At 48.3% G+C, this 23,225-nt stretch overlaps 1 protein-coding gene across 18 annotated transcripts in view; it reads left to right on the top strand.

Annotated features, from left to right (window-relative positions):
- tns1b (tensin 1b) overlaps positions 1-23,225 on the top strand; it is a 126,660-nt gene that overhangs the window by 82,216 nt on the left and 21,219 nt on the right. For 12 of the 18 annotated variants that reach the window (XM_081604728.1, XM_081604727.1, XM_081604731.1 and 9 more), the window contains 13 exons: positions 2,661-2,702; positions 6,332-6,381; positions 7,317-7,488; positions 8,322-8,372; positions 8,449-8,571; positions 9,532-9,596; positions 10,136-10,219; positions 10,329-10,441; positions 10,514-10,574; positions 11,167-11,242; positions 13,801-13,930; positions 14,002-14,069; positions 14,160-14,280. In XM_081604728.1, the coding sequence (XP_081460854.1) occupies positions 2,661-2,702; positions 6,332-6,381; positions 7,317-7,488; positions 8,322-8,372; positions 8,449-8,571; positions 9,532-9,596; positions 10,136-10,219; positions 10,329-10,441; positions 10,514-10,574; positions 11,167-11,242; positions 13,801-13,930; positions 14,002-14,069; positions 14,160-14,280 (1,156 nt within the window). Of the gene's footprint in view, positions 1-2,660; positions 2,703-4,328; positions 4,474-6,331; positions 6,382-7,316; positions 7,489-8,321; positions 8,373-8,448; positions 8,572-9,531; positions 9,597-10,135; positions 10,220-10,328; positions 10,442-10,513; positions 10,575-11,166; positions 11,243-13,800; positions 13,931-14,001; positions 14,070-14,159; positions 14,281-23,225 lie in introns of those variants that run through there. The other 6 variants (XM_081604722.1, XM_081604738.1, XM_081604733.1 and 3 more) reach the window with 2 other exon arrangements.

Below are 23,225 nucleotides of genomic sequence, written 5' to 3'. Positions count from 1 at the left end.
TTTGCTGAGAGACCGGAGTCTCAGGGCTCAGGTCCGAGCCGAGCCTCCAGTTTCATCGACTGACTGAAACCTAAACTTTTAGATGTTTAAACTAGAATATTCCTAACGACTCGACTCTGAAGACGTGAACTAAAGCTTCCCGTGTTTTCCTCCGAATGTGGACCAAACAAAGTTTTTCTGCTGTCGGCTCCAACGCGCTCACACTTCCTCCGGCCATCTGGCTGCAATTACACAAAGAGGAAACGCACGTTGAAGCAGAAGCAGCCGGCTGCATAAACACACAACAGGCTGTGTGTGTGTGTGTGTGTGTGTGTGTGTGTGTGTGTGTGTGTGTGTGTGTGTGTGTGTGTGTGTGTGTGTGTGTGAGATGCCTGTGGCTGCGCGCCGCAGGCTGCATTTAGCGCCGCTAACAGCAGCCCGCTGCGTCCTGCAGGCACAGCGGCTCTCTTTCCAGGACTGGAGGGACGAAGGCCGGCGGTTTCATCTGGGCGTTCGCCGGGTATTCTCGGCGTTGGGTCAGACTTTAATTTACCCCCTGACTTCTGTCTGTTTATGCTGCGGCTCCCTGCAGAGGCAGGTCATGCTGCGGGCCGACGCAGGCGGCTGCTCTGCTGCCTGCGACAAACCAGACATGCTCAAAACTTCCAGAGAATTTACGGATAATCGAGTGGCTGCTGCCGACTGATTGACTGTAATTGACTGATTGATTTGACTGTAAATGTTGATGAAATGCAAAGAGCAGCTACAAAAATGTAAGGCAACTTCCTGTTTGCGTCCCGGTTGCTGCGGTAACCGTATGACGCTTCCACCACTCCCAATGTTGGACCAAAACAAACACCTCTTTCTCTGCAGATGACGATATTGCTCAACCAATCATAGCCTCTGTAATAGGCTCCACCCAGATAAAACACCTAGATCTACTGAGCTATGGAGCTACATTGAGGACAATGTTTGTTTAAAAAAGAAATGTAAAAAAAAATTACAACACTGAAAAAAAACGTTGACTTGAAAATATTTGTAAAAAAATTTTCAGTTTCAAATTTATGACTTCCATTTTTTTTTTCACTTTTTTTTCAGTTTCAAAATGATTTTTTGCAACAAAAAGAAAAGATTATTTAGTTGCAAATCTTTTTTCATGTTTAGATTTTTGTTCAGTTTCATATCGTTTTTCAAAGTTTTGAAACAGTTTTTTTCACTTTTATTTATTTTAAAAAATAAACTTCTTGGCCATAATGTAGCTCCATAATTTATTCAAGGTTAGCAGCTGCTGGCTTTAGCTTCACATCTGATCCGATACTGACATCATGCCATGGTCAGACACAGGTTCTGGTTCTGGTTCTGGCCGGGTTCAGCCCAGAGATGTAAACTGATTCTGATGGATAATCTAAACCCTGATGACCCGTTTTGTCCCAAAAACCCAAAAGTTGGTCAGAATTCAGGCAGCATGGTGATGAGGAAGCTTTTCTTCCCTCCCTCCGTCCCCCCGTCCACTCCCCTCTCTCTCTCTCTCACTCGCCCTTCTCTCTCGCTCGCCCTTCTCTCTCGCTCGCCCTTCTCCCTCACTCGCCCCTCTCCCTCACTCGCCCCTCTCTCTCGCTCGCCCTTCTCTTTCGCTCGCCCCTCTCTCTCGCTCGCCCCTCTCTCTCGCTCGCCCCTCTCTCTCACTCGCCCCTCTCTCTCACTCGCCCCTCTCTCTCACTCGCCCCTCTCTCTCACTCGCCCCTCTCTCTCACTCGCCCTTCTCTCTCGCTCGCCCCTCTCTCACTCGCCCCTCTCTCTCGCTCGCCCTTCTCTTTCGCTCGCCCCTCTCTCTCGCTCGCCCCTCTCTCTCGCTCGCCCCTCTCCCTCACTCGCCCCTCTCTCTCGCTCGCCCCTCTCTTTCGCTCGCCCCTCTCTCTCGCTCGCCCCTCTCTCTCGCTCGCCCCTCTCTCTCACTCGCCCCTCTCTCTCGCTCGCCCCTCTCTCTCACTCGCCCCTCTCTCTCGCTCGCCCCTCTCTCTCACTCGCCCCTCTCTCTCACTCGCCCCTCTCTCTCGCTCGCCCCTCTCTCTCACTCGCCCCTCTCTCTCGCTCGCCCCTCTCTCTCGCTCGCCCCTCTCTCTCGCTCGCCCCTCTCTCTCGCTCGCCCCTCTCTCTCGCTCGCCCCTCTCTCTCACTCGCCCCTCTCTCTCACTCGCCCTTCTCTCTCGCTCGCCCCTCTCTCTCACTCGCCCCTCTCTCTCGCTCGCCCTTCTCTTTCGCTCGCCCCTCTCTCTCGCTCGCCCCTCTCTCTCGCTCGCCCCTCTCTCTCACTCGCCCCTCTCTCTCGCTCGCCCCTCTCTCTCACTCGCCCCTCTCTCTCGCTCGCCCTTCTCTTTCGCTCGCCCCTCTCTCTCGCTCGCCCCTCTCTCTCACTCGCCCCTCTCTCTTGCTCGCCCCTCTCTCTCTGTCCGTTGCTGTATAAGGCCGTGGATCCTCTGGTCTTGGCTGATTTCGGTGGTTTTGTCTCTTTGTGTAAATATTTGTCCAGTTGGGAGATTAATGAGTCTGACTCACTGAGCGACATCATGGCCGCCGCCGCCGCCGCCGCCGCCGCCGCCGGCTCTTAGATATGTAGTTTACTGATTGCTGTAGTTTTTGTGTCTCATGTTGATGATTTTCCGTTTTGTGCTCCTCCTCAGGCTCCGAGCAGCAGCCTCGCTCTCAAGCATGTAGACACCATGGTGAGTCCATACGCGCCGTCACTGATTCTTTGTTCATGCTGTCATCCAGTCCTTACTTGGATTAGACCGTCCAGGAATCAGTTCTTCTCACGGATCAGTTGGATGAAACAGAATCCTGGAGCTGAGATCTTTACCAGCTTCAGTTTTTAAATTATTTGTATTAACTTTTATTATTTCATATTCATATTATTATTTTATAATGACTTTATCTGTTTAATTGTAGATCTATATTGTTAAAATCATTATAATAAATGTATTATTTACTTTATTATTATTATTGTTCAATGTTTATTTTTTATGGATTTAATTTTTTTCTGTATCATAAGTATCATTTATTATTATCTATTTATTACTGTTTGTTTTCACTATTGGAATGATTATTTCGGGCTGCACAGTGGTGCAGTGGGTGGAGCTGTTGCCTTGCAGCAGAAGGTTCTGGGTTCGATTCCTGGTCTTTCTGCATGGAGTCTCCATGTTCTCCCTGTTTATGGTCGATTCTCTCCGGTTCTCCAAAAACGTGACTGTCAGGTTAATTGGTCTCTAAATTCTCCCTAGGAGTGTGTGAGTGTGTGAGTGTGTGAGTGTGTGTCTCTGTGTTGCCCAGCGACAGACAGGTGACCTGTCCAGGTGACCTGTGACCCCGCCTCACGCCCAGGCAGCAGCACCTCCTGACCTCACTGGGGATGGATTATTATTTCTAATAACTGTTTTTAGTGTTGTCATTAACATGGTTTATATATATATATATATTTTTTTTTTTATTGTATTTATTTTGCTATGAAAATTATCATTGATTATTACTATTATTTTTCATTATTTTGTTATTTTTATTTTATTTCTAGCTACTTTTATTAGTTATTTCAGTGTTTTTTGCTCTAATTTTTTAAAAATTATAAATATTTTCTTTATAAGTGTGGTGCAGGTTAAAGTTTTATATCATTTTTATTATCGTTAAAGTCTCTGATCCTCGTTACTCCAGAAATGTGCAGCAGATGAATAATCCGACATCCAAACCTCGACCAGTAAAATCAGGTTATCAGCCTCAGCTCTGGGTTTCTCACATCCTGGATCCTCAGACTCTGTTTGGTTTGGACTCGTTTTCCTCTGGCGGTTTCTTTCCAAAGCAGAATCCCACGGTTTGTCTTTGTTTGTGTGTGTGGTCGCTTTTATCGGCATTTCCGAACTTCGCCCAGACTGGAGCGCCCGCTCGGTTTCTAAACAAGGTTTTCTACTTTTAGCCTCGATCCAAACTGGGAGCAGAAAACAGGACTAGAGGTTCTGCCTGTGATGCTTCCTGCAGGGCGGCGAGTTCGGGTCGCTCCGCCGCTGATGTCAGGCGGGCGCCGGCTTCGCTTTGCCTCGCAGCAACAATCGGTCGCCTCATGACTCCAGCGCTTCGCCTCCTCTCTGCTTCTCTTTCCACCTCTGATCCTCAGATTCATGGAGAGAAAACGATGTTGCTGTGAACAAACACGCTTCAGTCCCACATGGGGGGGAGCTTTGGAGACGGGGAGGCTGAGCATCAGGGCAGAGCTGGCTGGAGGGGGAGGGAGGCCGGAGCGCGAGGGGCGGAGGGGGCGGAGGAGTTCTGCTCGGCCCGGCTGGCCTAAAATTAGAACTTTTTTTCTGCTGGGCTGAGAGGGAAAAGGGAGAGGTCTCCGGAGGAAAGTTCAGTGCTGCGCCGGAGATGAACCGCGGCGGCTCTCTGCGGCGGCGGCTGTCCTCCCTGAGGGGGGCATGGCGCTGGAGCACAGGTCACCTCTTCAGGAAGGTAGGATGCGGCCGGGCCGCGGCTCGGCTCGGCTCGGCTCGGTGCTCCTCCATCCTCCAGCTCTGTCTCTGATGTGTAATTTGTTGGGCTGGTTGTGAAGTCGGCCTCCAGATGGTTCTCATCTGGTCCCACCTCCTCCGCCTCTCCAGGATTCACGCGGGGCGTCTGTCCCGCTGCCGGGCCGGGTCGGGTCGACCTGGAGGCGGATTTAACCGCCACAGCTTCAGGATTTAAGGGAGCGCCGATGGTTTCTGCTGCTTCACGTTTTTACAACCCAGACAGTGAAAGTTTGATTTCCTTTACTTACCCACATGGCTGCACTTTGATTGAAACGTTGTGGCTCATAAAAAGCTCCATTCAGGAAAGCAGAGCTGCTCTCCATGCTGGAAGCCGGAGGCTAACGATCGGGTGGTTCTGTGCCGGCCCGGTTCGGCTGCAGCTTCGTGGGAACTGCAGGAGCAAACCCACGCAGTCCGAAGCGCCTAAAAATGCCTGTTTTATGCTGCGGCTCGGCCTGCAGGAATGTCCTCATTAGAGCGTATCGCCTGGATCTCCAGATTCCCATGAATCCCCCGGGAGCTTTCCTGTAATCATCAGAATGGAGGAATGCTGCTTTCCTGACGTTCCCCTGCAGAATGTCAGGATCTTCTGGCTGCTTCTCATGGGAAACCTTCTGCTCTACGTGCCTTTATTTAAGAAGACCTGATCGCTATGGAGACGCTGGATCAGGTTCTGGGTAGAGCGGTGGGGTAGTCATGATGTGGGACCAGCAGTTTGTGCAGCTCATTGAACCAGCAGCTGCTTCTGAGTTCCAGCAGTTTTGACAAATAAACGTTGGAGGTGAATATGAGTCAAGAGTCTGAGGGGATGAACCTGGTAGCCAGACTGGGAGTTTTATCTGGTTATCTCAGGGAGCGGACTGGTTAGTCGTCACGGTCTCCATGGTAACCAGCTCCTCATTCGGATCGTTTTTCACTCTGAGATCTTCCTGCTGCTGCAGATGGGTTCAGTTTGCTGGAGGAGCACAAGGGGTTAACCCACCCCATCCCCTCAGGGTCATGTGACCCCCCCGCCCCCCACCAGGAGGGGGCAGGGGGTTGGGCCTCCCGGGCCTCCATCTCTGTCGGGTTCAGTGGAGCCAAACACAGTCAGCCACCTCCAGATCCAAACCTCCCTGCTGCTGCAGGAACACGTCATGTGAACCAGAAACCACACACACACACACACACACACACACACACACACACACACACACACACACACACACACACACACACACACACACACACACAGGCTCATGGTCTCCATCATGTTGAGGTTTTTACTGTTTCGCTCTGATCTGCTGACTGAACCATGAAGGAGAACCGTAAAGATCCGAGCTGCAGGCGGAGAGCAACTTCCTGTAGAAACAGGAAGTTGCTCTGTTAGATGGTTCTACTGCTGTAAACTTTACTGAGTAAGAGAAGAAGAGATCTGAGTCCAAATGAAGATCAGGATGGATGGATGGATGGATAATTGGTTGGATGGTTTTCCAGACCCCGTAGAAACTCAGCTCCCTGCTTTGAAATCCTGGAAAATCCTTGAGCTGAACCGTTTTCCCTTCAAGGTTTGAGTTGTGTAAATTCTGTGGTTTCCAGCTGTGTTTCCTCCAGTCCCAGTTAGTCGGGTTTTCCTCCCAGTAGATCAGACCGATCTGATCGGAACTCCTGGTTCTGGTCCTGGTCCTGGTGAATCTCGGGCCTCTGACATGTTTTTCTACAGATTCTCTGTTTCTCTCCCATCAGGTTTCAGTTCATCAGTTTAGATCGAAGCGTTTATCTCTGATTTCTGATGTTTGTTGGTTTTCTGTCATTTTCAGGGTTCAACAAAATCCTCAAAGAGCGTGGAGTCACGGAGACGACCGTCCAGGTGGGTTTGCTGTCCGCTTGCCTCAACATGTGCAAACGGACAGTTTCTCTGGTCTCATCAGTCTGTCCAATAACTAGTGATAAAAATGGAGAAGTAAAGATCAGGAAGCCATGTTTGTTGTTGACTTTTCAGACTGTTTCTCCAAAAACTACTTGTGACAAATCGAGAAACGTTTTATAAAAAGGAACTAGTGATCGTTTAGCAACGTTTTAAGATGAAAACTGAGAAAAGATTCTAGATTTCTGTCTTTCAACAATAAATCTGGCGACTTTTTTCAAAACAGCAGCTGACAAACCAGAGAGGCGACCCACATTAGAAATGAATCACACAAGTTTAGTAACGCTAACAATCAGTGCTAGCAAGGCTGCTACTCCACCTCCTGACTCGCCACCAGGGGGCGAGTTGGTTTTACACCAGAATGTGGGGCTGAGCGACGCTGGAACCAGTAAGAAAACCCAACTGCAGTACCAACATTCAGCCCAATGAGGGCAGCACTGAGACCTGTTTAGGTTAAATATTGTAGAATTAAACATGATGGAACCTTTAGGGACCAATTTAGACGTTGGATCTGTAAAAAAAAGGTTTAGGTTTCGTTCTGTCGGATTAATTCAAACTTAACGACCCAGTTAGTCAGTTCTGGTTCTCTTCTCCTCTGACTCGTGTTAACTGACCCGATCTGACTCCGAGCCGTCCCGTCAGAATCCTTCCCTTCATCACATGATGAACTTGTGAGGCGCTCACATTTCTCTGAATCCCCTCTCGCTGTGCGGCCGCACGGTGCGTCAGCGATCAGCTGCAGGAAGTGACTGATGTCGCCGTGGACTCGGTGTTTATGCTGCAGGCTCTGCCTTCTCCATATTAGGATGTTTGAGGTGAAGGAATGTGAGCGAGCGGCAGAGCTGCTAACGTCTCTGATCTGTGCTGTCTGCCTGCAGGAGCGCCAGTCTCCTCCAGGCGCTGGACGAAGGCTACGAACTGGACCTGATCTACATCACAGAGCGGATCATCTCCGTGTCGTTCCCCAGCAGCGTGGAGGAGCAGAGCTACGCCGCCAACCTGAGGGAGGTGGCCTCCATGCTGCGCTCCAAACACGGACACAGCTACCTGGTACCAGAACTCTCTCATGTGCTTCAGCTTCATGTCCAGCTGCCATCATGAACGGTTCCTGTCCAAACTCGACCGGCGGAAACATTTTCTGAGACTCAGCTAACGCTAAAGTCCAGCAAACCACACGTTTACGTTTGTGATGGTAAAAGGAAGAAAGGCTTTTTCCAAGCAGCAGTTAGCCTGTAGGTAGCATCTGATGGTTGTCATGGAGATCCATGCCACTAGTTCATTAACTGTAGCTTTGGAGACGTTTCCACCTTCTGCTAATTACAGAGCTAATTTTTAGCTTAGCGCTTTAGCATTTACATAACTAACCAGGAGAGTTATTTCAAGAAATACTTGCAAAAATTCACATTTCTGAATCGTTTTGAGGGGCTTCATCACGATTTCCTTATGACACATGGCAGCACTTTAGCATTAGCTTCTGGTAAATCCATGTTCATGTAGTGCTTTAGCATTATGTGCTTTAGCATTATGTGCTTTAGCATCATCTTCCACTAAACTAAGCAGATGCGTTTGATTTTTTAAAAGGTTTTGTTGGCTCTAGTTGTCTTTATTTGAAAGTAGTTAGACAGGAAGGAGGGTTATGAGGGAGGGGGAGGACATGCGGCAAATGTCACCAGGCCGGGAATCGAACCTGCGACCACTGGCATGAGGACTAAGGCCTCATTACATGGGTTGTGCTTTGCCCCTGCGCCACCAAAGCACATGCTTTTGATTTTTTAAGGATTTTAACAAAACTAGGATATAAAAAAATATAAACTTGACAAAATGAATTAGTCTCTCTAATGCGTCAAAACGCCTCTGTTAATATTTCCTTTGTTTATGTTCAGCTCTTCAACCTCAGTGAGAAGCGCTATGACATCAGTCAGCTCAATCCGAAGGTGAGTTTCTGCTCTCCACTCGTCCCTCCCACATCCTGGTTGCTCTTCATCGTATCCTCCTCTTCCTCCCTCCCAGGTGCTGGACTTCGGCTGGCCTGACCACCACGCTCCGGCTCTGGATAAGATCTGCAGCATCTGTAAGGCCATGGACACGTGGCTGAGCGCGGACAGCCACAACGTGGTGGTGATCCACAACAAGGTGAGGCTGGGCCGGGTGCAGTTCCCTCTGCAGACAGCAGGGGGGGCTGTGGGCTGCTCTCTGATGCCCGTCCTGGTGGAACGGGGCGGGGTGTTTGTTTGGGTCAGGTTCCACTCGCAGGCTTAGGAAAACACAATCAGAACCGTCATCATGGCTGCTCGGCTTTATTTACTCTTTCGCCCTCAACAGTGCCACAAAATCTCAACTTGACCAATATTTCCCTGTTGTTGCTTCACGTTAAACTTTTGTGGCGAGCCGCACTCATCTGGCGCCAATAAAAACGACATCCAAGAGCAATTACCGAGCTGATGCCCCCAAATCTCCGAACGCCTGGATGTTTTCCTGTCAGACCCGCCGCTCTCCTCGTTTTCAGGCTGCGTTCCCACTGGGAGGTTGCCATGACGACTGCAACTTTTTAAAATTATTATTATTTTGCTCTAAAAGTTGGGAAATGTAGCTTGGAGGGAACCGGGCCATGTCGGGTTTCAGCAGATCAACAAATCATTTCCACTGCCTCGGCGCGGATCGAGCAGCTGCAGTTTATAAGGCAGAAACGCTTTGAGGAGAAACGGGAGGGAATCACTCCAACCAAACGGGAGGGAATCACTCCAACCAAACGGGAGGGAATCACTCCGACCAAACGGGAGGGAATCACTCCAACCGATCTGCTGCAGAGAGAAACGGGAGGGAATCACTCCGACCAAACGGGAGGGAATCACTCCAACCGATCTGCTGCAGAGAGAAACGGGAGGGAATCACTCCGACCGATGCCAGAAACCAGAGAAAACAGCAGCCAGGAAACCCTTCAAACTGCTTCACACTGTCATAGCATCCGTCCATCGCCTGTTTTCAGGTTTTAGGTTCAGAAACCTCTTGGCTGAAAAAGTTAACAAGTGATTTTAAATTGGGCTGCTGCTGGACGGCGCTCTCCTTACTGATGCCTCTCTGGTCTGTTTTCAGGGGAACCGGGGCAGAACCGGCGTGGTGGTGGCAGCCTACATGCACTACAGCAACATTTCTGCCAGGTGGGTCTGGAGTCTCCGATCAGGCGCCATGTTGATGACCGGACGATGAGGAGCCAAACATGTGATGCTCTCAGTTCACACATCTTCCTCAGGAGCAGCAAACGCTGAGATACGCTCCATATAATTATGAGCAGAAAGCAGCGAGTTAGCTAAAACTGTCTCTGCATCATAAGACTCGGATTATGCCAGACGGTCTCTGCTCTTTTTTTCATGGGTTTGTTTTTAGGATCAAACGGTAACAATCAGACGAACACATGATGTTTTCAGATCGGCTCCCTTCACAAGCTCCAGTTTCTGCCTTAATCTGATTATCCTGGAAGCTTTTCTGAAGCTGACAGTAAGCAGCCTGAGAGCCTTTATTAGCAGCAGGCTGCCTGAATGTGATGAATCTGATGGATTATGGGTAAATCAGATTTACAAATACAAGATGGACGCCTTAGAAACGGTAACATTGCTACGTTAATCATGAAGGTGGTGGTGGTTACGGTAAGCGGCTCTGCTGGTTGCAGACGTCCTAACCTGGCCTCTGTCTGCTGCAGCGCTGACCAGGCTCTGGACCGCTTCGCCATGAAGCGCTTCTACGAAGACAAAGTTCTTCCTGTGGGCCAGCCGTCTCAGAAAAGGTCAGTGACCCAATGACCATGTGATCTTGTTTGTTTACAGGTCCAGCATGTAACCAACAATGACTGTAGATCATCTGTGATCTGTGGTTCTGGTTCTCTGATCCTTCAGGTATGTGGAGTATTTCAGCGGCTTACTCTCCGGCCAGATCAAGATCAACAACAAACCGCTGTTCCTTCATCACGTCATCATGCACGGCATCCCAGACTTTGAGTCCAAAGGAGGTCAGTGTCCCATCCGGCTCTCCACCTCATCCGACGCCTCCAGCCGTTTTCTAACAGCTGTTTCTGCCGCAGGTTGCCGTCCCTTCCTGAAAATCTACCAGGCCATGCAGCCCGTCTACACATCTGGGATCTAGTAAGTCCTCACAGATGCTCACGCTCAAACGCTTTTACAAGATTCCAGGGATGGAGAACTCGTAAGGGCTGGATAATAAAGCCCCTGATTGTCCTTTATTGCCTAGTAGTATCCCCTCCTCTCTCGTATAGGAGGTATAGGATATTCATTTGTGACTAGAGAGCCAATGAATGAGGCAGTCGGGCATCTGTGTGGACGCCCTCAGGGTTGTTCCTACATGAGGACCCTTCAGGGTTCCCACGGTCAGAGGGGAAACACAACTTCCTTTCAACCGAGGAGACGATTCAGCTCTTCTTCTATGGTAAGAAGAGCTGAAGAAACGCTTTAAACCGATGAGTTGGGAATCTACAAGAAGATTTCCCAACTTCTGTAAATCTCAGATCTTCACTGAGCTCCTTGGTCATTTTACTCCCAACATGCCTTTTCCCCCGTTAGGTTAGAAAACCTTCCGGACCTTTCTGCACCAGGTAGTCACTCCTGAAGAACGAATCGGCTCATATCCACCCAGGCAGTGGGATGGCGTTGGCCGTTTCCACCACTGTAACCAGTAAGATGATGTCATCATCTGACATTTTGTCTCTTCTTCCTGCAGCAACGTTCAAGGTGACAGCCAGACCAGCATCTGCATCACCATTGAGCCTGGTCTTCTTCTGAAAGGAGACATCCTGGTAAGAACTGAGCCGAGCCACAGAGCAGGTGGTGACTGGGAAGGAGTTCAGGTTCCAACTGGTTCCAGTAAATGTCCAGAAACTTCCCAGGAACTTTCCTTTGGAATGTTTGGATCTAAATCAATAAACGTTTAGTCATGGGAAGCCAACATTTGATGTTTAATGAATAATAATATGTAAAAAATATCAGTTAAAAGCCCAAATGTTCATATCTGTGTGTCCTCACTATGCATGGAATATATTTAGCTGGTCATTTCTTTAAACTTTCCTTTCTGTTGTCCACAAGCTCAGATGTGCAGCTAAATGTTTAGCTAGCAAGCTAAACATTTAGCTAAACAAATATTTACTTTGAATCTAAATATTTAATTTGAAACTGTGGCATTTAGGAATGAATAACATGGTGAAATTATGAATCCCCTCTTTATGTTCTTATAAGCTAAATGACTCAAATTTCTGCTTACGTTTCCTGCAGAGTATTATCAGCCTGGCGGGCCGCCAGGCTTTACTTGCGCCCCCACCAGGTTAAGCATCGTTTGTTTATTTTAGGGGTTTTTTAATGTTCGCCTTTAAGACTTTAGTTGGTATTGTTAACATCGTCATCCAATAACATAACTACCTAGTGATGTTTCAAAATTTTCACTCAAAAACTCGGTGGGCTGCTGGATCCCGGCCCCGGCATCCGTACCGCCGGGCTCAGCAACGGAACCCTGCTGCACTCTGTAACTTTACAATGGAACCCCATAAAAACCTCTTCCTGACCAGAAACACGTTTAAAATTCTATATTTTCCTCAGTAATGATCATTTTAGATCCCGTTAAAAGCGTCGGGCCCAGCAGGCAGAGGGAGTCCGGGTTCTGGGGAATCTCGTTGGTTTTTTCCCAACAGGACGGCCGAGGAAGAGCCGGAGCCGTACGAACGGGGGATTATTGACAGAAGCAGTAAAACGAGGGGAGAGACTGCAGGCCTGTTTGTAGAGCCTCGTTGGCACACGATGTGTTTCTGGAAGCCGCGATGCAGCAGTGTGCCGCTGCGGACTGCGCTAACCCTGAGAACCGGTTCTTTAGGAGAACCGGACCGCCAGTCGTGTTGTTGGTTTTATTTCCATCCTGTCGCTGAAACCATAAAGTTCTCCATGAGCCGAGTCCTCCGGGTCCATCAGAACAACCACTCTGCGGTTCTGCTTCTGGCCACAGACCCAAACTCGTATCTCATCCCGTGTTTAAGGCGGACTAATGGATTCTACTGAATTAATGATCAGATGGAGCGCCGCCTGATGCTTCTTGTTGTTGTGATTACAGGAACGGAGATGATGTCATTGTGGGCCGGGGGCCAAGCCCCAGGGGGGCCCGGGGTCTCAGATTTAACTTTAGGATGGAAATTTATCCTGAACATTGATGCCGATTCATTTTTGGACGTACAAACTGAATGAATTTCTGCACATTTAGGTTAATTTCTTATTTCTAATGAACATCAAACGACAAAAACAAAAATAGCTTCTGGTTTTCCATCCGGTAGAAAACAGAGGGACTAAATTAATGCATCAAATCATCTATTAGCATTTAGATGATTTTTTATTGAACTCAGTTTGGTCACTGATGCGTTTAATGAGCAAGAAAAAAAAAAATCAGATTTCTCAGTATTTGAGCTGCTGCTGGTCATCCAGGAGAAACTGGCTGATTATAAAACTGAATCCAGAAAAAGAATCGTTCGATGTTGTGACTGAATCATTCCTGAATGTGAACACGGGTCCAGATCTCATGTTTATAGAGGAAACAGGAAGAAGCTGCTTCTGGTTCAGAGCAGTTAGGACATAATAACCATGTTCCCTCAGGTTCTAAAAGCACATTTGGAAAAATGTAATTTGTTCATATTTTTGTTTTTGGTTCCTTCTGGAAAGAAATGTGAACATTTGGTTGTTTTAAATCGACCAGTTTTGTATTTATTTAAGGTTTTCTTCTTGATCTGTCTGGAGCCAAAACTCTAGAAATGAGCATTATGCTGCCACTTCCGTGCTTCAGCATAAGGATGATAACGGCGAGAGACAAACTTCATATTCCTTCAGATTTTCCAGACGTGTTAAAAGAAGCTGCCTCTTCCACCAGAGAAAGTTTTCTTTGTTGAGTTTGCGGTTCGGCTCAGGGTTCTGGTGGTACCTCTGGTCTCACTTCGAGGCTCTAATCCTGTATCCAGGGCTGTGCGCAGACATTTTGGGGGCCTGGTGTTCAAGTGGGGAAAAGGCTTGAAGTTCAAACCATTAGCCACATGCTAACAAGCTTTAATCAAGCACCATTACATAAATGTGACAACTTGTTAATGTAGCCCAATGCTACTTTGGGTCACACAATATAAAGACATTTTAAATATTGTTCTCAGAAGGACGCTTCCTTTGTAGAGAGGTTAAAGGTCATGTGCTCCAGCACCACATAGCGTCTCTGTGCTCATTCCTGCCACCCAGACAGGCTCCTGGGTCAGAGGTATCAGGACATGCGGTGCTGTAGCAGTCTGAGAACCATCCAGCGGTCTGAAGCTGACCTCTGTCTGCACTGTTTGACCCCCAGCTGAAGTGCTACCACAAACGCTACCGCAGCCCCTGCAGAGACGTGATATTCCGGGTCCAGTTCCACACCTGTGCCATCCATGACCTGGGAATCGTGTTTGGGAAGGACGAGCTGGATGAGACGTTTAAAGGTACAGGGAGCTTCTCTGGGTTTCACCTGTTGTAGAGATGATTCATGCTTTAAAACGCTTCCTTTGTTCAGATGACAGGTTTCCAGAATATGGAAAAGTAGAGTTTATTTTCTCCTTTGGACCAGAGAAAATCCATGGTAAGCATCAGTGAGTTCGAACCTGTCTTTGAGTCCAAGCTTCTGATGTAAAGACATTCACGTCTTCTGCTCCTTCTCTTTGTACTTCTGGTCAAGGTATGGACCACCTGGAAAACGGGCCGACCGTCTCGGTTGACTACAACACCCAGGATCCTCTGATTCGCTGGGATTCCTATGAAAACTTCAACCAGCTCTGCGAGGACACCACCGATGGTGAGAACCAGAGTCTTTATTCGGTCCAAATATTCAAGAGGAGTAAAGCTCTGCAAACATTGTTCAGGTGGAACAGCTGATTAAATGCTGGTTCTTCTGTGCTTCGTTCTTACTGAGCGGAACGGGTTGGTGTTGGGTCGGTGCTGGTTGGCGAGTCGGAACGGGTCGGTGCTGGTTGGCGAGTCGGAACGGGTCGGTGCTGGTTGGCGAGTCGGAACGGGTCGGTGCTGGTTGGCGAGTCGGAACGGGTCGGTGCTGGTTGGCGAGTCGGAACGGGTCGGTGCTGGTTGGCTAGTCGGAATGGGTCGGTGCTGGTTGGCGAGTCGGAACGGGTCGGTGCTGGTTGGCGAGTCGGAACGGGTCGGTGCTGGTTGGCGAGTCGGAACGGGTCGGTGCTGGTTGGCGAGTCGGAACGGGTCGGTGCTGGTTGGCGAGTCGGAACGGGTCGGTGCTGGTTGGCGAGTCGGAACGGGTCGGTGCGCCGTTTTATGACTCTCCTCCATGGGCTTTAACCAGTTCTTCCCCAGTCCACCAGATTTCTGTGGTCCTTCCTCATTTTTGGAACCACCTCAGGGTTGGTACCAGCCGGTCCAAGCTGGATACTGTGCAGATGATTTGATTGGCAGCAGACCACATTCATTGATTGGCTCGTAGATTTATGCCACCATCATGGTGAGACTGTAGTAGATGGTGAGACGGCGAGTTGCAAATGGCTAATTCTATGGTCAAACCTTGAGGTTTAAATTGTGGAGGAAGAGTTCATACAACGCCAACTGGACGGGCCAAACCGGAACGAACAAGTAGACTGAGAGATTTTGGAGAAACTGGTTTGGGGACGCACACAATGACATCATCAGAGCGTCGACCACAGCTCCCAGTCACACACTGGAGACACACCCAACTTGGCTATAACAGACATTAACCACTGAGAGTGAAGCCAGGGAGCGGAGAGGCCCAGAGAGAGAAACTGGACTCTCACTTGGTGGCCAGAGGTAAACCCAAAATGCCAAACATCATCCTAGTGCGACAAGTGTGGTTGTCACAAGCAGTGACGTCTTTCTGTCCATCAGTCAATGGACTGACTGACCACTGACCGACTGGCTGTTGTCGGTGCTGTGACGCCTGTAGCTCCGCCCTAACCGTACCGTTGTCCTGTGAACCTATAGCTGAAGGAGTGATGCAGAAACAGGCAGAATGCTGAACCGCATCGACCCGTTCTGACCCGATCTGGAACTCTAAGGTCTAGTACAAGGACTGAGAGTTTTACAGACCATCCAATGATGTTGGACCTTTTAGTTTGTCTAAATAGATTTGTGTTTCGTGGACGTGGAGATTCGCTGTGGCGTGATGTGTGGAGGTCGTCTCAGCTCTTGGGTTTTGTGCAGCCATCTGGTTCCTGTAGGACCAGACTGAGAGCTTGGTCCGCTCTGGGACTCGATCCCACCAGGGTTGGGTTGGTTCTGTTCAGAGGCTGCAGGTCTTGGTGCTGAGCAGTTGGATGAAGACGGATCCATCCGCTCTAGATGTCACAGTGTAAACAGGTTTCTGTGTTTGACAGGACTGAGCTATCATTGGCACAAAGACCTCTGAACCAAAGCTGCTCTTGTTTTGTTGTGGGCCGAGACGGATCGAGACGGACCGCACCGTCCCAACGATCTGCTCTGCATCAAAAATATCCTCACTTCATAAACTTGTTGTGTTTTAATATGTCCTGAAAATCTCCCCACCCGGGTGTAAATGATGGCCGATGGTGAAGGGAGACGGTTTTATGGCCCAAATCATCTGCGGTGAAATTATCACAACAGAGAAGCCAACCGGGCCCAGGAAACCCGGGTCTGCAGACATTCCTGGGCCGAGCCACAGGCATGGAGCGAGGTTTCCCCTGAGGCGGCCGCGGTCGCTCCGAGACCAGAGCGCCGCTTTCTGTGCCACCCAAAAAAGGAAGCGACGCCACGCCCTGAGGAGCCAACCCGACAAAACACTCAAACAGGAAGTGTGTGTGTTATGGAAGGGGTCAGGCTGCTGTCCTCACATCCCCTCCCCCACCTGTTTTTATTAGACTCCCAGTTAGTCAAAGGTCAGAGGTCATTTGGCTTCCCTTTATCACAGCTCATAAAGTGTTGCTGCCTGAAATAGATGTTGCTAAAATAGAGCAGGTGAAAGTCTCACCTCATTCTGTGGAGGTGTGTGTGTGTGTGTGTGTGTGTCGGGGTGTGTGTGGGGTGTGTGTGTGTCACATCATCCTGAACTAGTGGGATCAAAACAAGACAAAAACAGCAGCCATTTTTATTTGAATACATTTTAATGATTCGTCTTAAATTCTGTTTAAAAACTGAATTTAATTGATTTTATATTAAACTTTAATTTATTGCAGTTTTTACTGTAAGGTTTGAATTATATGTATATAAAATATTCAACATGATGAGACTGAACTGGCTGCATGTTGTGATGATGTGATTTTTGTAGCAGAACCATTTGGATCTACTTCAGACTCATGAACAGAACCAGTCTGACCCGGACTGGTTCTGTTCGGGTCAGAACCAGTCCGGGCCGGAGCGCTGGCCCGGCCGCGCTCCGGGCCAGCGCTCCGGCCCGGAACCATCAACCGCCAGTCAAAAATCATCTGTTTCACACGGTTCTGCTCAAACACTGAGCTTCTGGTGTTTCTGCTGAAAATTCAGCCAGAGCTACACAGAGATGCTTCAGATCCAAGCAGATTCATGTGGCAGCTTGGCCTAGTCAAAGTTCAGAACTAAATTTGATTGAGCATCTGTGGAAGAATCAACAATTGATGTGGGAAAAGTTAATTAACACTTGAGAGAGGTTTCAGCTGCAGTTTGTCGGTCTGAGTTCGTCCTTCCAGATGACTTTCGGTGGATTCCTGTCAGAGCAGGGAGCACTCAGCGTCTCACAGACACAAACATGCTGGATAGTTTCTGTTCCTCCCTTGTTTATCAGAGTTTGGAGGCAGGTTGTTGTGTTTTTGCTTTTCCTCGGCTGCAGGATCAAACTCAGCTGGTTTTTATTCCCCGGTTCGGCTGCGCCTGCCGCTGCTCTGAGGAGCTGCAGGAGTTAACGCAGACTCCTGGTCCGGCGGCGCAGCGGGGCGGCGACTCTGCGCTGCTCTGCTTCAGACTGCTGTCTGCAGCTCAGGGTTCGGCTGTGCTGCTGTTTTTCTGTGACGCTGCGGGGAGAAAAGCTGGGAGGACACGTGAGTCGGACCCTCCGGACGCAGCGGAGCCACAGCCTCTGATTCACCAAGTAACATCAACTTATGCATTTATCCTGCTGTCTGGATGTTTTAGCTGTGTGAATGTCGATGTCGGTCCGGGGCTTCTGTCCGTTTTGTCTCGATATTTTGATCATTTCTGGGATCTTCCTGGAATGACAGAGGAGAAAAACCTCCAGAGGTTTCAGCCGGCTGCAGTTTAGTTTCAGTGATTTAGAGACTCATCAGCCCTGAAGGTCCAGATGTTCTCAGCTGTGGTCAGGTTAACTGAGGTTCTGGTACCAGAGACTTTACTACAGCAGTAACGTCTCCAGGACCAGCTCAGACCTCCACTGACCTTGATTTCTCTGTAAACAGATTTTCTCCTGCCACAAAGTTGCCGTTTCTCGTCTTCCAGCAATTCCTGGATGACCTCATGCATGTTCGCTCCGGGTCGTGGTTGTTTTCCCAGCCGAGCCCGGTCCGTCTGTCCGGTTGCAGACCAAACAGCAGAACTGGGCTTCAGGAAGTCAAACTGAAACTTTGAGTCCAGAAGGATCCAGGTTAGGATTGGAGCGAATTAAATTAAGACGCTGCCAGGACTTTGTTTTCAGCTGTAATGTGAAGCTTGTTTGCGGTTTAAGGATGAATAAGAAGCAGCTGGATCACTGAACAGATCTAGACTTTAAAATCAACTTCATTCATCTTTAGCATTTTGTAGTGATTGATCTGTAAAAAAACAATTTAAACTGGATTTGACCCGGATGTAAGTAATGCACGGCAAACTAAACAGCTAGATTCCCAACATCGGCCATCAGTTACATTTAAATATTTATTTGATTGAAATTATTAAAAGAAAAGTGGATAAAGTTAAAATGAGATGTTTTTTTTTTTTAACTAATACTCCAAAAGGAAAACATAAAAAGAACTGGGCCGAACGCAGAACCCTGAGGAACTCCTACAGGTTATGGCTCAGGACCTGATTCATGTAAACGACTGGTTGAAAGGCAGCGTTTGAACCGTGTAACGATGCTGACCGGTTCCCACCGCCGGGTGACCTTCAGTGGTTCGCTGAAGGTCACGTTCCATCAAGGAATAAAACCCAAACCTGGCAGGTTTGTCCGGGTCGGTTTGTCGGGGCCGGTTGGCGCTGACGTCTCGGCCTTTGTGTTGGCAACAGGCTGCCACGCTATCGGCCCGAGTCTGGTCCCAGGCTTTGGCAGATTATTCTGCTTTGACTCCAAACAGCTCTGGTTGCGTAACGACCAAGATGGAGAACTAAAGGTCCTCCAGTCGAGGCACAGAGACAACAAGTGCCTTGTGCTGTGGAGTGTCCCTGTTTGGATCATGAAGGGGCCACGGAGGCAGAGGGCCTCTGCAGGGCGACCGGGGAAACGGAGCTTTGTTAACAACCAAACGCTTTGTTTAAGGACTTCCAGGAGAATTAATGGTGTATCTGCCTGTTTTCTTGGTCTGTGAGCTGCAGAGCGGTCCGGTTATCTGCTGTCCATTATGTGTCTGAATGAATGGGAGGTCTGTTATCGTCTAATGGAAACAGCTTTATTCCAGCTGTTAGCAGTCAACAGCACAGCTTTATACAGCTGATTCGGCTGAACGAGCCAAACACGACCAAGGATGTGATTAATTATGGGCCTTTATCCATCTGGAATAAACCATACATGGACAGAGTTATGAGGAAGCAAAACGAGGTTACAGCAGATGATGCAACCCGATATCCGTACGTTAGCTGCTTCCTTCTGGCCAAAGCTGCTGACATTTTCAGAAATCAATTTCCATATCACCATCTTTCTAGCTAGCTAGCCATATTTATACACACTTTAAACTAACAAAGGTGTTGAACAGAAATCATAAAAGCATCAAATACAAATCTTTCCCCCTCGACTCCCTTTCTTCTTCTTGCTAAGTACTTTCCTTGTGTTTGTTAGCTAGCTAGCTAGCTAGCAATCTATTTCCAAAAGAATCTGAAACGTTTGAAGCCAAATTAAGAGCATGAACCACCAACCTTTGGTTTCCAGTCGTCCTCCCAGCATTCCCAAAAACAACATGAACACATGACTTCTGTGGTTCTGCTGCCTTATTTATTGTCCTCCGGCCCGTGGGACCTGTTAATGTGGGTCGTTTATCTTCCTGAATAGGCCCGTTCAGCCGAGCTGTGAGACAACGAGGCCTCGGCTTCTCTATGAACTCATTCTGGTTCCACTGGGAAACTCGCTTCTCTTTGGTTACCATCTGTCTTTTGATACTCCCATCACTCCTGATCCTTGTCATAACACGATACTCCTCATTCCACATGGAGCCATGTTTTATCATCATGAAGCGACTATGTTGGCACGTCCTACATCAGTGGCTGGTCGCATTAGAGTTTGGTTTATTGCTTCATTCTCATCAATTGTCTTTTGAACCAACGTTATCACCCCAAAACCCAAAAGAGCCCAAAAAGATTGAGATTGAGGTCAAGAACTGATGAACAGAGTCAGAGGATGTTGAGTCGTTTCCTTCAGTGGTTCCTGGTGCAGCGCCCCCACAGGTGAGGAGGGGAACAGGTTGCTCAGAGCATTTAGTTGGTTTGACACGGAGCAGAGAAACAGAAGTCTACCAGACTAACAGGTGTGGAAACGCTGCTGGATCTTTGTCTTAATGTGGCCACCAGGTGGGGCTGTTTTCACTCTGGTGCTCATGTCAATGTTTTAGCTGTTGCTACTTTCTTACGTGCGGTTGCTGTAAAACTGCTGACATCATGATTGAAAATCAATTACTTTGCTTGTTCCATTATGTTGTCCGTTATTTTCCAGTCCTAAACACTTTGCACTTCCAGATATCGACTCACCACGACTTCTGATGAATATTTGATGAGCAGCAACACGAGTGCTTACTGGGACTAGTGTTTTGGGGATAAAGGGGTTGTGCACTTTGCCAGTTCCACTCAGATCCAGCTATGCTTTACTGCATATTGTTGCAGATCTTGTGTAAGTATTTCCAAACCCTCTGTAAGAATCACTGAGCTCTGGCTTTCAGTAAAAGTAGCCTTTGTTGGCAAATCAATCGTTCAGCTATTACCTTTGTCCAAATACGGCCGCAGACTAAACTTACATACGATTACGGCATCATGCGCGGCCTCTGGGGCGTATTAAATGTAAATACATGTAGCGCTATTCTGGTCCTGCTATGAGTCGCCGTGGGGAACATTCCCAGAACATGCTTCATGACTGCTTTTTATTAATGCAGCACTTCAAACGCAGAGAGGAGCTGCACACGTGTGTATGGACGCCGCAGGAGTAACATGCTATTTCCGTTGTAACGAGGCATCTACTGCCACGGGGGTCAGAGGCCAAAGTTCAAAGATGAAGAGGTCAAACAGTTGCACCACATGGCTCACAGAACCTTAAAATATCTGGCACCACCTAAACGCGCCTTAGATTACATCCGTAAAACGTTAAGAGTTTATCAGCTGCTGTTCTTGTTGATGAGGATCTGAGAATGATCATTTCCCTCCACACCAGCTCAGCACATGCTCCGTCTTACCACATGGACGGCTCAGTCAAAGGTTATTTGTAGAGGCTTATGTGGATTCATTTCAAGCAAACGAAAACAGCAGCAGACGCATCAACATAAATAGTCGTTTGGACTGCAGACGAAAGTGTAAAGTGACGGATTAGATGTCCGGTAGTACAAGAGGAGATGCTGCTCGTTCGTCACATCAGTTTAAGGACGGATGACTAAAGTCCTGGAATCGTTTATCTTCCTCATCAGGGGAAGAACAGAGACCTGGGACACTGAGACGCTTTGGGGAAATTTGTTGGACATTTTTAGCCTAATTAAAAATATTTTTCATATTGTTATGGACATAAACCTGATTTGAATTGGTGTAAAATATGTTTATGAATTTATTCAGAGGTTGGAGTCTTCTGACAAAATGCAGTAAAGGGACTGAATGGTTCATATCTCCAAACAGTTCAGAAAGAATGATTCTCTCATGGCAGTAACTGAACAGAAACAGTTGGTGGTTCTGGTTCTGGTCGGCCTGCAGCAGGGCGGAGTTCCTCCGGCTCTCAGCTTGTTAAATCTGATGTTGGATCAAGTTCCTCTTTCCATTGCAGCCGCGTTTTTAACTGAGCAGCATCCAGGTGCAAGGAGAACCGCTCCTGGATTATTTCATGTGTTGGTATAAAAAAGGTTTTCATCAGAATTAAGTGTGTAAAGGAAGGATGTGTGTAATAGAGCTGGATGAGGCTCCATCAAACCCCGTTCTGTGGAATTCAGTGGCCCCTCAGCCTCCACCTACACGCATCATCACACACACTGTTGTGACAGACCTCCCACATGCCCTAACAGAACAGGCAGCCTGTGGAGCAGAGCGGACCTCAGAGCACCGGCAGCTCCAGCTCAGACACAAAGTGGCTCCGCAGACGGAGGAGCAGCCAGGAGCCGCTCTGCTGATCCGGCTTTCCCTCCTTAGCTGGGGGATGAATGGTTGTCTGTCGCTCACACAGGTAGGAGACCTGCTGGCTTCCTGCCGTTTCCCTGGACCAGGCTGCAGCGCAGCGTGTTGAGGTAGTACGTCTGGGATTGTTGACTACAGGACAGGTGATAAAAAAGGTGCTGAAATTAGAGAGCGCAAAGGGCTTCCTTCATGGGTAATGTCTATGTTTATCTGAGCGTTAAACGTGTCTGCAGGACTCTGCACAGCTTGATATCAGAGCGTTTTTATGAGCTTTACAAATATGCAGTGATGACTTTTTTCAGACCAGCTGGACGTTCAGTGGACATGTGACAAGATTTGGGTTTGAACTGTGATAGTTGGTATCACTGCTGGCTTGCAGCAAGACGACTCGGATCTTCCAGCATGGAGTCTGCATGTCCTCCCTGTACATGTGTGGGTTCTGCCCAGGAACCCCAGGTTCCGGCCAAAGTCCAAAAACATGACGACAGGTCGACTGAGCCGGAATATGTTGGCGAGCAGAATGACTTTTCACCTGGTTGTTGACTGAAATGGGTTTTGGTTCTGCAGACACCTGGCTGGTTTACCTGAACAGTGAAGGAGAAAACGAAGTGAAACAAAGCTGGACATCAGTTCTGGTTTGTGTGGATGTACCGTTTACTTAGCAACAAGAATCTGATGCAGGAAATCTGCCGCCACGGCTCCACCTGGAGGTAACAACGGTCAGAATGACGGACTCTTCTGATCGTCCTTTACAAAGTTTACAAACAGCTGAAGACATCCCAGAACTCACCAGGTCAGCTTGATGTCCAGCAGTCGGACAGAAATGGATGCTGAGGTTGTTACTATGGCAACACACACAGAGATGAGTAAAGGTGGATGAATCACATGGTCACTGCCCAATTCTCCTCTGTTTGTTTTAGTCTAAATTAAATGAATCTAGCAGATGAATAAAAAACAGTTTTAAAACTCATAACTGCATATTTATTAAATTCCACTGCAGGACTTGGCCCTTTATAAGTTGTGTTTAAAGCTATACTGAGTGTCGTTTCTTGATCATCTGTGCATCACGTCAAACATGAAGACGTTTACTTTCTATGCCAGCCTCCCTGGCCGTCTGCCTGGGTCAGCCCAGGAGGCGCCCGGCCCACCGGGCTGCGACAGCGCCCCCTATTCACTACCGCTGAGATCAACTGCAGGCTGCAGAGACACAGCAGCTCCTCTCTGTTGGACAATCAGACAACGGTACATGTTCATGCTTTGATACGGGTTTCTGAG

This window comes from Poecilia reticulata, chromosome 2 (assembly GCF_904066995.2).
Source record: "Poecilia reticulata chromosome 2, P_reticulata-male-v2, whole genome shotgun sequence".
Lineage (NCBI taxonomy): Eukaryota > Metazoa > Chordata > Actinopteri > Cyprinodontiformes > Poeciliidae > Poecilia > Poecilia reticulata.
This window is presented reverse-complemented; position numbering and strand designations above follow the sequence as displayed.